Below are 14,170 nucleotides of genomic sequence, written 5' to 3'. Positions count from 1 at the left end.
CATTCTGTGTCAGTCCTGGGCTGAATACTAAAAGCAAACATGCTGGAGAACAGCAAAGGGCAGGGGTGGTTTTGATCCTTTTACAATTCAGCCCGTGTTTCTGTTTCAGACAGTGAAAAGACATTTTAATGGAACAGGAACCTCCTACTGTCACCCCATGCCTGCAGCCCTGCGACTTAGAGGACTTTTTGAGGAGAACCACCGTGCCCTGAGAGGTTTGAGGGGGCTGAGGGCTGATCCCCCTACGAGTTTTTTGGGGGTTGAGGAGCTCATTCCCTGTGCTGTTTGAGGGCATTGAGTGCATGATCCCTGGGAGGTTTGAAGGGGCTGAGGGCTGATCCCCTGTGAGGTTTTGGGGGGCTGAGGGGCTGTTCCCTGTGAGGACCGAGGGGACTGAGGGAATGATCCCCTGCTAAGTTTTGGGGGGCTGAGGGGCTCTTCCCTGTGCGCTTTAAGGGCATTGAGGGAATGATCCCTGTGAGGTTTGAAGGCGCTGAGGGGCTGATCTCCTGTGAGGATCGAGGGGACTGAGGGGCTCTTCCCTGTGCGCTTTGAGGGTGCTGCGACTCTCACACTCCCACAGGAGCCTGAGGCCATTCCGCCGGGGGCCCCATCGCACCGCATCCTTTCTCCTCTCCGCGGTGCGCGCTACGGGAAGCGCTGACACCTTTCGCAAGCGACACCTTCCGAACAGCCTGTACCGGGGCAGAGCCAGCTCCTTCCTCGTCACATCTCCTTCCTCTACGGTGGGGGAAGCGAACCCAGAGCCCAGGAAGCACCGGCGCGGCCGCAGACTCTGCCGAACCCCGAACATTGGCTGCCGCCGCTCCCCCTCAGCCGCCCCTGAGGGGACGCGCGACGGGCGGCGCGGGGCGGGGGGGGGGGGGGAAACACGGGGAAGGAAGGGGGGGGGGGGTCAGCGGTGACCAATCAGAGCCCGGCCCCGTCCTCTCCGCGCCCCACGTGACGCGGCGCGCGCGCCCCCCCACGTGACGCGGCGATGGAGGCTGCGGCGGCGGCGGCGGGGCGGGCGCGCGGCCGCCGCCTCCTCCTCCTCCCCCCGCCCCCCCCGGGCGGCCCCGCCCCCCCTCTCCCGTCGGTAGCGGCTCCGGCGGGCGCCGCCGCGGCCATGGACTGAGCGGCACCATGGGCGCCAAGGAGTCCCGCATCGGCTTCCTCGGCTACGACGAGGCCCTGCGGAGGGGTGAGGAGGAGCGGCGGAGAAGGACGGGAGGGCTGGGTGGAGGTTGGTGGGGAGAGAGGGGGGCCCCGGCGGTGCCCCCCGCCAGCGGGCGGTGAGGCGGCACCTCCATGACGGACCCCGCGCGGAGGCACTTGCGCCGTTCGGGGGTTCCTTCCCCTTCACCCCCTACCCCGTCGTTTATTTATTTATCTTATCTCTCTGTTTATTTCTCTCTCTCTCTCTGCTTCTTTACCGCGGCAGGGCCGCCGGTGCCATCCCCTCCCCGGCGCTCTCGGCCCGGCCCTCGGCCGTGCGCGGGGAGCCCGGCTAAATCGGGCAGCGCTGGCAGCCCGGTGTGACAGGGCTGTCACCCACACACACACACACAGAGACACACACACAGACACACACACACCGCTCCCGGCTCTGCCCGCTCCTCGTGTTTACTTCCCCGTGCTCGGGGATCACGCATCTGCAGCCCCGCATGGAAAGATGGATGTGGCGTGCGTGGCTTGGGGCCGATGTCGCTGTTTTAGCCCGGTTTAGGGTCCTCCCGGAGGATTTAAAGAGGAACTAGCGAAGGGAAAACATAAACAAGCTGAATGGTGAATGCTTGCAGCTGCAGGGCTCCGAGGCGACAGCAAGCTACACCCTGGCTCTGGAACTGATAGCCAAGTCCAAGGACAAAGAGGGACAGGAATTTTCAGCGGTAGATGGTTTGCAGGGAGGACAGGTGTCTGGAATTGTTGCCCTATTGTGCGTTCACGTGATGCAGTGCAGGTAAAGCAGCTCACCTGTTTGATATTTAAAGCCCTGATAAAATTCATAAGCTCGAGCCAATCTATGGCTGCCCTTTTTATTCCTGCTTGCATGCGAGAGGCATGTCAGGAGTGATAAGGGAGAACTGGGAGGAACCGCTGGGTGTTAACTGAAAAAGAAACAAATTGACGTGAAATGGGGTTTTTGTGAAATATTTCCTAATTATTTTTTTTCTGGTGGAGCCTCTGAGGGATGCCATGTCAGATGGGAAATGGAGCAACGTAGTGTCAAGCAGGAGAAACAAACGTATGATTCAAAGTCACTCGTGTTACAGATTCTAAACATAACAGCCCTGAAGAATTTTCACTGCTAGTGAAAGTATAGGAAGTCTTTGAAAGCTTTGGTGCACGTATTTTTAGAAGAGCTGGAGTTATAAATGCAGCCTGGTAGAGGTGTGAAGTTAAATATATCAGAAAGCATTTGAAATAAGCTGTTTGGTGGAAAATACAGTCATTTGGTCACGATGTATATTCTAAAGTTCCTAAATAAGAAAAACCAATTGTTTTGAATTTTCAAGTTAGATTGAAACTCTTACACTGCTTCAAAATCGAGTTGATTTTGTTGATCTGGATGCTTCATAATTAATAAGATTGATTTCTTCTTAATAAAAAATTATTTCTGTGCAGTGAATATAATACTTTTCTTTGTTATTTTTTTTGATGTTTTTCTTCTCTATATGAGATCTTCAATACTGTTTTTCTGTAGGAGACCAGAAAGGTTGTTTTAGGCACTCTGTTATAAATTGATGTTTTGCTAAATAACTCTGTTGTTTACTTAACCAGTGAATCACTGTATGTATAAAACAGGCCAGTTATCAAAACATTATTTGTTAGACCATTCTTACTTCTACAGAACCTTGCTGGTACTTGTGGCATTTCAGTGGGCACAAAGATAATGGATAAACGTAAATATTAAAAAAAGCAAGCCAAATATATTTATCTCCAATTAGATCCACCTTCTCTAACGTTGTTTCCTGGTTGTTAAATGCTGAGAAAGTTTTGTGTTAGGTGATATTTCTCCAAATTTTTCTACTGAGAATTCTTCATGAGTAATCAGTAGTGGTTACCTGTACTTGTGGTAATCATTCAGAATGCTGTGATCATACTTTTGAGTCACCACTTTGAATTTCAGTTGTTGAGAATAACTGGAAAAAACACTGCTTCTGTCAGCTTCAAAAAATAAGGCTGACTTTTAAACAATTTCATTTACTGCAATTCCATTTTGGTAGTAACCAAAGGTTGTGAAGGTGAGGGGAGTTGTGGTTAAAGGCTCACAATATAAATAACTGTAGCTAAAATGTAACTTCTGCTCAAGGAGATGGAAGTGCCAGGGCAGGCTGGTGCTGCTGGCCTTTTCCACCCTTGAACAGGAGACAGTCCTGCTGTTTTATTTTCCTCCTCCTCCTTGGCACAGGCAGCTGGCACTGCTGTGGTGATGGATGGGCACAGTGGAGTTGTCCTGTGGCCACCAGTGCAGGTCACAGGAGTCCCATCAGCCTCCCTGAGATCTGGGTCTGCCTGTGCAGCCTGGCAGTGCAAAGCAAGGGATGCTATTTTAAACATCTCTTTTTTTTATGAATTTTGCCAATTGTGGTCATCTTATTTATAGTAGGCAGAGGCACAAAGTAGTGTTGCTGTGGGAAAGGTATGAGATGAGAAGTGAGGAGAGCTATTCCTGACCCCACAGACCTCCTCCTGAGCATGGATTCTCTGTAAAGAGATGAGATCCTTGGGCAGGTCATTGGAGGGGAGGCCAGAAGTGCTTTGTTCCAGACTGAGCATAAAATTGTCAGTTGTTTTATCAAACTAAATTTGTGGTGGCATGAACTGGTGCTGTGGCTCTTGAGCTTGTTGCTTTTTTCTTAGGCCTAAACTCCAACAGCAATTTTCTTCCTGGGGCAGTGCTGTAAGTCAGCCAGTGTCCTGTTTTGGTGGATTTTCCAATGTTTGTCTTTGATTTCCCACTCCTCTCCTACCCCTGTGTCCATCAGGCTGTCTGGTGCTCTGGCCTTGCCAAGGAAATGCTGCTCTAAAGCCTGACTTATCTTTTAGTTCTCCTGCTGCTAATCTTGACACCCAATTCCTCAAAGGGCTGTCTTTGGGCCAATAAAACTTTATCAAAATAAGAACTTTTTATCACTATTTTGTTACTTCCAGCACAGCAGCTCCTGCACTGTCCTGTGTTATATATGGAATAGTTTAATAAGAATGCTGTGTGGTATTGGTGGCCAGTTTATTTCAGATCCCTATGGAACTGTATTTTCCACTGGCTGTTAATGTGTTCTGCTTCAGTAAGTTTGAGAGGATAATCATAGACTGAGCATAAATTTATGTAGATACTTGTGAATTATGAAACTGTAGAATCTGTAGTCAAAGTTTCTGTGAATGCTACTTAGAGCAGGTGTAATTCAGGCCATTTCCAACTAAATTATCTATGCTAAATATTGAGCCAGGGAACCACTTAAAAGAAATGTTGGTGAATAGTCATGGATCTGTCAAATTTGGGCCAGAGAGCAAGGCAGAGTTTTCTTTCTGCTCAAAGCAAGGTAAAATTTTTTTCCATGACTGCAGGGTGGAAGAAGGGGAACTGCCACAACATCAGCATGGTCAATGAGCTTAGAATTTGGAGAAATGAGTGACTGCTGATAAATCCATTTAATTGTGTTTGGTCCTGTGCTCAGTGATCTCTGAGAAAAAGAGCAAAATGAAAGCACAGAAGCAGTGCTGTTGTTGGAAAATGTACATGCAGTTAAAATGCCAGCTATAACAGCAAGGCAAAACTTGCAGGTGTATCAATCCCACAGGTTTTGCCTGTGGAGAGCTCATGGAATAATGGTTTTTAAAGGCAGTTTTCTTCCCTGGTTGGTTGTTTCTGAGATGGCACCAACTGGAGAACACCAAGCCCATCAAAGTAACAAAAACCTGCTCTAGCCCACAAGGAGGTTGGTGAGTGTGTGCCAGTAATGACTAATGTTGTGTGATGGGCAGAGGATAAATCTTGCTAATGACCTTTTGTGTCTTGATTGAATTTGAAAAATAGCTACATTTGTTTTATTTAAATCAAGGCAAATATATCTGGTGTCTGATCATTAACATCCTCAAGCGTACAGATGTCATAAATCTGACAAAAGGATGATGAAAAACTTGTGCAAATATATAATCATCTAGTTGAGGCTGTCGATCTCAGCCTGGTGACAAATCTATGGACTCAGCCCTTCAGCCCATGGAAAACTGCTTTTTTTTACTCCAGATTATGAAATTAACTTTTTAAATCCCAGATATCTTTGTAGGAAAAATGATCAGGGAACCATTTTAGTGGCTTATTCTCTTCTTTCTGTATTCCACAAAGGGGATTGTTCTGCTTTATTGTCTGGAAACCAAAGTTTGACTATGACAGGGAGGTGAAGGTTCTTCAGGATATGTTATTTTCTAAGGGTATAAACCTGTGCTTTTCTGAGCCTTGAGTTTCAGAGGCGTGTGGTGAAAATGCCTAGAAGTCTCCCAGCCTTTTTTTTTTTTTTTTTTAGCTATCAGAATGAATAGAATCCACTGTGGAGACAGTCTAGATTCTACAGCGAGGCTTGTTATGTCAGCCAGTATTTGATGGCTTCAGGGCTCTGTCATATGATGAAAGCAGGTATGAATGCAGAGCTTCACACTTCCTGTTTATAAAGCTGCAGAGCTGCAAGTGGCTGCTCAAATTCACAGAGCAGTAATTATTTCACAACTCTGGCATTCAGTTGTGGTGCTTGTTTTGGGAGGACACCTCAGTAGTCTCTGCTGAACGTGTATTTCCAAGGCAGGAGTGACTTGGAGAATTCTACTGAAAGTTCCCTGTATTGATGAGAAGATGCTGCTTAAACTCATGGACTGGTTTGGATTTGAAAGGACCTCAAAGATCATCTTTGTCCCACCCTCCTTCCATGGACCCTTTCCATGAGACCAAGTTGCTCCAAGCTGGCCTTGGACACTTCCAGGGATGGGGCAGCTCCTCTGAGCAACCTGTGCCAGGGCCTCCCCACCCTCACAGGGAGGAATTTCTTCCTAATACCCAACAGAATCCCCTCTCTGTCAGTGTGAAGCCACTCCCCCTTGTCCTGGCACTCCAAGCCCTTTGAAAAGTCTCTCTCTGTTTTTCTTGGCAGCTCCTTCAGGTACTGGAGGGCTGCAATGAGGTCACCCCAAAGCTTCTCTTCTCCAAGCTGAACAACCCCAATTCCCTCACCCTTTCCTCCTGGCAGAGCTGCTCCATCCCTCCTCACCCCGTGTCTCCTCTGGACTCACTCCAGCAGCTCCAAGTTCTTTTGGAGTTGCAGCTTTGCAGGTGGGATCCCACCTGAGAGGGCAGAATCCCCCATTTCCTGCCCATGCTGTGGGGTCAGCCCAGGACACAGGACATGGCCAACCTGTCACCCACCAGCACTCCCAAATCCTTCTCCCTGCAGCTGCACTTGTTCTGTTAGAACAGAGTTGATTTTTAATCTGGAATTCTTCAGCTGCTGAATTGTAGCCACCTCTTTCTCCTTAACCTCAGGTTCCAAATTTAGTGGAAGGAACTCAAGGGGTTTCAGCTTCTTGCTTAGAACTACCCAAGTTATTTCCTATTGGAAATAAGGAACACTGGTAGAGTGAACTTAAGTCAGCTAACAGTAAATTTCCTTTCCTGAGATGTCTTTTGTGGTCTTTAGAGGCTTTTACGAAATACCAGTTAAAAACTTACAAATTAGTGGTAAATATTGCCTCCTGCTCAGGCTGCTGCAAGTGCTGTGGTTCTGTGGGAGCTGATTGCATCCTGCAGTAGGTTTTTAGTAATTCTTAGATGGTTCCCAAGCACGGCAGAAACTTGGTCATTGCTTAAGTGTTGGATGTGCAGAGTGATGCAAGTCTGAGGAAAGAGGATTTAGGGACATAGATGTTACATAAATAAGAAAAAGTTGATCATCTTAAAAGAGAAAACCCTCAATAAGTTGAATTATGATTCAGTAAACGTTGGGAATCCTCTGGTTTCTCAGTCCTCAGGTGAATCATGTCTCTAAATATGAGCAGGCTCACAGTATTAGCTGCATTTTTGTGCTGTCAGCGTGCTACTGGAGATTCCAATCAAAGCAGTCAGGAGAGCTGCCAGGGGAGTTTAAATAGATATCATTCCAGCCACGGGGCTGGAGGTCACAGGATAAGCTGGACAAACCCTCATTTTGAGTGTTAAATATCTTGATATAAGTGAAAAGACCACTATCAGGTTATTCTAGATGTAATACATTTTCTTATCTTGATGTAGACTGAAACTGAGTCCTCAAAATATTTCTTTGAATTATAGATTATATTCTTATATATCTCACAGGTCATAAACCTGAGCTTTATTTCTTGTATTTTCATCAGTGACATCAGGTGTTTTATGGTTTCTAATAAATTTCTAGTTTTTCCTCCTGTAACACTAGGGTTTTTATAAAATATAAATGCCCAGAGAAAGTTGTTGAACTTTCATCCTTGGAGATTTCCAAGCTCTGCCTGGACAAAACCCTCTGGAAGCTGGTTTGAGTTCAGCCTTGACCCAGTTTCAAGCACAAGAGTGAACCAAGTGACCTCCTGAGATATTTTCCAACCTGATAGATTCTATAAAATATTCCTGTTCAGCTTGAATTTTTGTGAAGTCATGTTTTGATCAAGTCTTAAATCTACCTGACAGTGTCCTACTGAAGGGAAAAAAAAAAAAGGGATAAAAATAGAAACTAGGAAGTTGTTCATTGTGAGATGAAGCATCTCTAATGAAATGTGAAAGAAAAAAAAATAAGAGGGGACTACTTTGAATCCTGTTTACTTGACTTGTAACAGTTTCAGGCTTTCTGGCTGCTGGCACTATGGCAGGAATGAGTAAAACAACCCTCACCCCTTTGCTCTGCTCAAGGGAACTCAGCCCACTGTCTCCTTTCATAAAATAAGTAAGGCATTCAGTTCTTTAGTACTCAAGAAAATGAAATCAGATTCCAAAATCAGGCCTCTGAAGGGATGACAAGCCTGTGAGAATGAAAAAGAACATAGCATTAACAAGTAATGTGATGAGGTGAGGCATGAAGTGTCTATTGAATTCTGTAAATTAGGATTATTGTACCACTCCTGCTTTGAGGCAGGACTGGTTAGGCTTTTTCTGTATTTAAAAACCCAGATGTTACTAATAGCTGTCATTGAAAAAGTGTCACTGTCTGCTGAAAATGGAGTGTATCTTTGCTTAGGTTGTGAAGTCACACACTGATAGAAATCATTGGTATATGGGAGGTCTGATGAGTCTTGAGCTCTTATGACATCAGTATGACTTAATTATTAATTATTATTCAAATACTCCTGCTCTGTTGTGGTCCAAGAAGAAGTTCCAAACTCTGTGAGCATACAGAAAGCTGATGGAGGACAAGTGTTGCATTTTCAAACAGCAGAGTTGTTTCTGTCCACTGACTTCACTTATTTCCAAGCCTGATGTAAACCAGAACTGCCCACTCGGGGTTTTTAGGGCTCTTCTTTGTCTCATGCTTTCCTAATTTGAGTTTCTGTATAGAAAAGAAAGTTCTGTGGGTTAATTCTAATTAAGGCTTTCAATTTTTAGTCATTTAAAAACAAGTTATTTCTTAATTTGTTCCATTCCTTGAAGCAGGTGTTTTTTCTATAAGTTGTGCTTAGTCTGAATTATTGTGAATGTCCATGTGATATTTGCAGTATTGAAGAACTACAAAAAGCATCTTTAACGTTTAATTTTCATATGAAAAGGTCATTTACATAATGAGACAATGAAGCCTTTGGGCAAAGATGAATGTAGAAAAAAAAAAATCCATTAAGGTAGATTCTCCCTAAGAGTTTGAAAGGGCCTAATTCACCAAACTTTGAATGCTGGATTATTGCTGACACTTACTGGAATAAAATTCCCTGCTTGCCTAAAAAGAGTGGCAAAATCCTAATGCACATTTTCTTTTGTGATTTCTTCAGGGACACCTTACCTTTGTTAGTGATGGCTCCTTATCTCATAGGCTGTGTAGCTTTAATGTTTGCAGCTGAGCTGTGTAATAGCAGTTTTCATTTCTTTCTTTACATAATGAATTTTAACACCTCTGAGAAATGGGGTTTTTTATGGGGTTATATTTACAGCTGAGCAGGGCTGACGTGGTCCCTATAGGTGGGGCTTGTTTGGGAAGTGCAGCACTTTGAAGTGCTGCTTTATTAAACTGATGTAAAATCTCTTCTGCATTTCTGATTTGTAATGGCTGTAAACTGAGTTCACATCTTGGTTTGACACTAAATGTGTCTGCATATGGGTTTTGTAATAGTTCACCAAATCTGCTTAAAAACTCCTGGGAGTTATAATTATCAGAATTTTTCTATGTAGCCTATTAATTCATTCATTAGAATGGCAATTAAAGTAAATTCCTTAATTATTTGAGTGTATTACTGACATGTGCCTAACTCCTAGAGATGTGAGACTCTTGGTTTGATAATCTAAAAGTTTAACAAAACCATTTTTCTTATAAAAATACGATAACATTTAGAACAGAGCCTTTATTTGGTATTGAATAAAAGGGGATGGCTGAGAAAGGTTTGGCCAAGGCAGTTTGTAGTGACCAGGGTTTATTTCCCAGTGTATAAATGTTATTTAACAAGGCCTGAAATAGTTCCTCCCTAAATCACTGCCTCCCTTGCAGTGCTCAGCTGTCACAGGTAGGGTGACTTGGCAGATCTGGTGACATGCCCTGCTCTCCAGGGTGTTCAAATCCTCCTTTTCCCCACTCCCCAGCCTCTCCCATCCCATGGAAATGCGGTTTTTGAGGTGACCTGTGCTCCCCATGGGGGTGTTTGGGACAAAACAAGGCGTTAATGTTGATGTTAATGAACTGCACAGGTTCATGTGCCCACCAAAGCTCAGTTCCTGGGCCAGGGATGCTCCTGAAAAACCTCCCTGATGGTGGGACACAGTGAGATGGGCAAAAAGAACGTCTGGCTGTGTCAGACACACTGCAGTTGTGACTTTTGGAGTGGTTTTAAATAGTCCCTGAGACAGTGTGTACCTTAAAAAGAGATGTGACTTCCTCCTGCTCAGGCTGTGCAGCCACAGGGCCGGGCTGTGGGAGCTGCTCTGAGCCAGCCAGCAGCTACAAAGGCAAAAGGAATCTCTAACATTTATTTTCATGGTGTTTTTTTTTTTTTTTTTTTTTTTTTAATGTCCAAATCCTTTGAAGATGTTTCACTTAGTTTAGAGTCTGAATTGGGCCCACAAGCTATGAGAGGCAATGTCACCAGGCCAAAATAAGAGAGAATTGCATTCTGTATAAAAATGTAAGCTTCATCCTTTCCAAATAAAACATGCTACACATCCTTTGGAATTCTTCCTCAAAACCAGTGATTTTATTCACATTGTAGCTGTCTTTTTTTTTTTTTTTAGCAGGTCTTTCAGTTGTCATCCACTCACAGTTTAATTTCATGTTAAAGTATTTAATATAGAATGGATGCTTATGTATCTTTTGTGTTCTGAATGGATGTTCCTTATCTCAAATCTGGTGACAATGGCAGTGCTCAGGGTTTGTGACAGGTTCCTGAGCTGAAATATTTTAACAGGAATTTCTAGCTGGAAATATCTATATCTATATTATATATAGGAATATCTATCAAAGCTTTCCCTCTTCCAGTTTAAAGCCATTGCTACCACCACAACTCCTGATGAAGAGTCCTTCTTCAGCTTCCTTGTAAGCTCCCTTCAGATGCTGGAATTGTTTCAAATGATTAATTTTACTCCATTAGTTTGCAAAATTTTGTTCTTTTAAAATTCTGAGACCTTGAATGAAATAAAAAAGTGAAAGAAACACAGAGCCCTAAACAGAACAGGAAGTACCAGATTGAATAAGTCTATGGATGTGGGGGAAAAAGAACTGAAAGTATTGGGATAGTAATTATGAGAACTTGAGTTTTGCAGATTGAATTTGTTCTAAAAATGAACTTGAATGTGGCATCATGAATGTATTTTGGGCTGAAGAAGCACTTCTTTTCAATCCCTGTTTCTAGCTGTTAGGTGTTATCCAGAAGCAAAATCTCACTCTGGAAATTTCCTAGTCTTGTCAAGATTTCTGACACGTTTTCTCTCGTGATGCGATACAGTTAAATCCTGGATTTTAGTTTAAAAATTGAAAAAGTGGATTTGCACTTTGTGCAGCTGAAAGAGGAGTGCTTTAGGATGGATGAGCAGCAGTCAGGGCAGCCTGGTCTGTGCCAGGCTCTTAGGGAGGGTTGTTATCAGTGCAGGAATAATGTGAGAACTTTTTGGTCCCTGGTTTCCAATCCTGCAGCTATCAACGTGATTTGTCTTTGCCTAAAGAATTATAATTGATCTTTTTGCTATTAACCAATTCCTCACTTTTTTGTTGCCTGCAATTCAGCGTTGTCTTCTGGTCACCTTGGTTGAAGAATTGTGGTGTAAATATGTCGTGAGAACTAAAGGTATTTTTAAAATAATGAGTAGATTGCAACGTTGATAGGGCAGAGCAGGAAGAAACTACAACATTCACTAATCCCAGTGCAGGACACAGGATAAATATCTGCAGAGGCCACAGTGTTACAGGGATAGAGGTTAAAAAGCAGAATAGAAAATATTTGATAAATATAGAATCATTAAATGTTCATAATTTATTATGTAAATGTAGTGCTGCTAATAGAGACTGTAATGTCCTTGAGGATATCTTGTGAGTCTCTCCAGGGATTCAGGGAGAGATTCCAGCTGCTGCCTCTGTTCAGGGCTCTGGTGTTACAGTCATTGTGGCACCTTTTCTGTTTCTGTGGAACAATGAGCAGTGTGTTCATGTGAATCTCTGGAATTGGAGTCATCCCATCCATCCCAGCTGCTCAGTGGCACTGGAATGACTGGGAGCTGCTTTCCCATGCAGCTGCTCCAGGGTGGATCTAAATTTGCTGTTTCATCCTCCCTGATGGAGAGCCTTAGGAATAATGTTCATCTAATGCTGAATATCTTCAATGAGAAATTCTGTAATGTAAATGTAGTGTGGAATCCTTTAGGATAATCCTAAATATCAATCCTGGGATGTTAATTGAGGATTCTCTTAACAGGAGATGCAGCAGTGAGAATGGAGTTTGGAAATAGTAATGCTAATTGTTTGCTATTGTCTGGTTAAAAAATAAAGCTCTGATTCAGTTCTTGGTGTTCTACCAACCATGGAATGGGGTCCCAGAACTAAGCACATGGTGGTTTTTATTTTATTTCTTCACTCCCTAGTCCAGTGTCTGTATTTGTGATTTTGCTGGTATTTTCCAGCCTTTCACAGGTTGTATATCAAGCTTGTCATTATTGTGTTTGTAACAATGCATCAGGAGACACAAATCTGGGACCTGCCACTAAAATATTCCCTTTACACCTGAATTTGAGATGATATTTTAGACAGAGATGTCCCCAGGAGTTGGGAATAGGAAGGCTGGAGCAGAGAGTCTTTTCTGGGCCATATGAATACACACATGTGGAGTGTTTGTGCCAGAGCACTTGAATTGCAAGTGAGTCATATTTTTCCTCTGACTTTAGAAATTAAGATGTAGCATTGTATAAATATTATCTGAATCTTGTATTATTCATGTCATAGTATGTAAGTGCAGTGCTTTACTAGGCTTGGCTTTTTTAGCTGCCAGAGGCCAACACTGGAGTGAATATTTGATCAAAACTATGCCAGCAATCCCAAATTCGAGCTCCTTCCTTGCCTCTCATCCTCACTGGAGGTGATGGGGAGCTCTGCCTTCTATGTAGCAATTGTAGCTTCTGTTTAACTTTCAGGCTTAGACTATAATTTTTTATTTAAAGAACAATTCATATTACAGCTGCATTTAGTATATTTGGCACTGTTGGGAGACAGGATATGAAATATTTGTTATATTACAATTTATTTTGTAGTACAGTCCTTATGTGATGTTTGCATTTGCATAGTTGGCACTTGCCTTTCATTTTAACAGGGTGTTTATTTCTTGGAAATGAGTTCTATATTGTGATTTTGTGAATCTTAACAAGCATAAACGTCTCCATGATTTTCATGGTGGTAATAAAGCAAAAACAGCTTTTTAAAATTGTGACAGAAGCTGCTCTGCTCACCTTTAACAACACAAACTTTCAGCGTGTTTGCCAGGAAAACTGATGAAGGGACAGCTCAGAAAAGCAGAGTTTAGTTTCTAATCTAAACATTCATTCTAAATGCTGGAAAGATTGAGAGCTAAAACATCCACCTGGGAAATCATGGACAAACCACAACTATGAAGGTGGCTCAGAGGAAAATAGCAGTGGAAAGGGAAAGCAAATATTGGAACTCAGGTGAAGATGGGCATCCCAGACTCCTGATTATTTTTTTTAGTCCATGTTATTTTTTGGAAGGTACTTGAGGGTTCTCAGTGCTGCTGCTCAAGATGATGTGTGCTCTGTTTAAAATAATTTAAAAACAATTTATAACTTGTGCCCCTTTTCCCAGCCAGCAGAGGACAGGGGCCCATGGGTGGGAAAGGTGACATCCAGCTTAGGAATTGCTCCTGGAGAATGAATTTACCAATTCTTTACTTGATAACAGGAATCACTTTTTGTCCCTAATATATAATATTGCAGTTTATTGTGCTTAAATTTGCAGTTGTAAAAATGGTAAAACAGATTTTGCTGATCTGCAAAGTTTTGTGAATTTTCAGGTTCTTTCAGGTCTATCCCATGGCTCATATGGTTGGACTGGGGAACTCCTTTAATTCCTGAGGATCTAAAATAAGATTTCCATGCTCTGTGGGAGGATTATTTCATCAATATTATTATTATTATTAGTATTATTATTTCACTGGCTGTTATGTACCAGTTGCTCTCCACACTGGGCTTACTGGGAGAGTTAATCCAAACAGAATGATGGAGATAGAGAGGGATAAAGCAGGCTGGGAATGCTGGCATTCTTTTGGGGATGGGGACTCTTTGAAGATTAAAAGTATAAATGCTAAGTATTTGTGTTACAGCAAATTGGCAAATCCTATTGTAATGACTAAATCTCCAAAATGTTAAACCTTTGATAGGAATTGGGGGAAAGTCTGATAGAACCAGGGAAATCTTTACCCACAGGATGAGCCACTGCTACCAAAACCAAAGAATAGGTGGGAGGAAAAAAATACAGCTGGATTGAAT

The 14,170-nt window shown here is 43.0% G+C and overlaps 1 protein-coding gene across 5 annotated transcripts in view; it reads left to right on the top strand.

Moving 5' to 3' along the window:
* Window positions 1–1,086: 1,086 nt before the first annotated feature.
* Window positions 1,087–14,170, top strand: part of USP32 (ubiquitin specific peptidase 32) — a 63,454-nt gene continuing 50,370 nt past the window's right edge. For all 5 annotated transcript variants that reach the window (XM_088176835.1, XM_014881148.2, XM_088176834.1 and 2 more), the window contains exon 1: window positions 1,087–1,204. In XM_088176835.1, the coding sequence (XP_088032961.1) occupies window positions 1,147–1,204 (58 nt within the window). In that variant the 5' untranslated portion in view covers window positions 1,087–1,146. The remainder of the gene's footprint in view (window positions 1,205–14,170) is intronic.

This window comes from Sturnus vulgaris, chromosome 21 (genome assembly GCF_052056855.1).
Source record: "Sturnus vulgaris isolate bStuVul1 chromosome 21, bStuVul1.hap1, whole genome shotgun sequence".
NCBI lineage: Eukaryota > Metazoa > Chordata > Aves > Passeriformes > Sturnidae > Sturnus > Sturnus vulgaris.
This window is presented reverse-complemented; position numbering and strand designations above follow the sequence as displayed.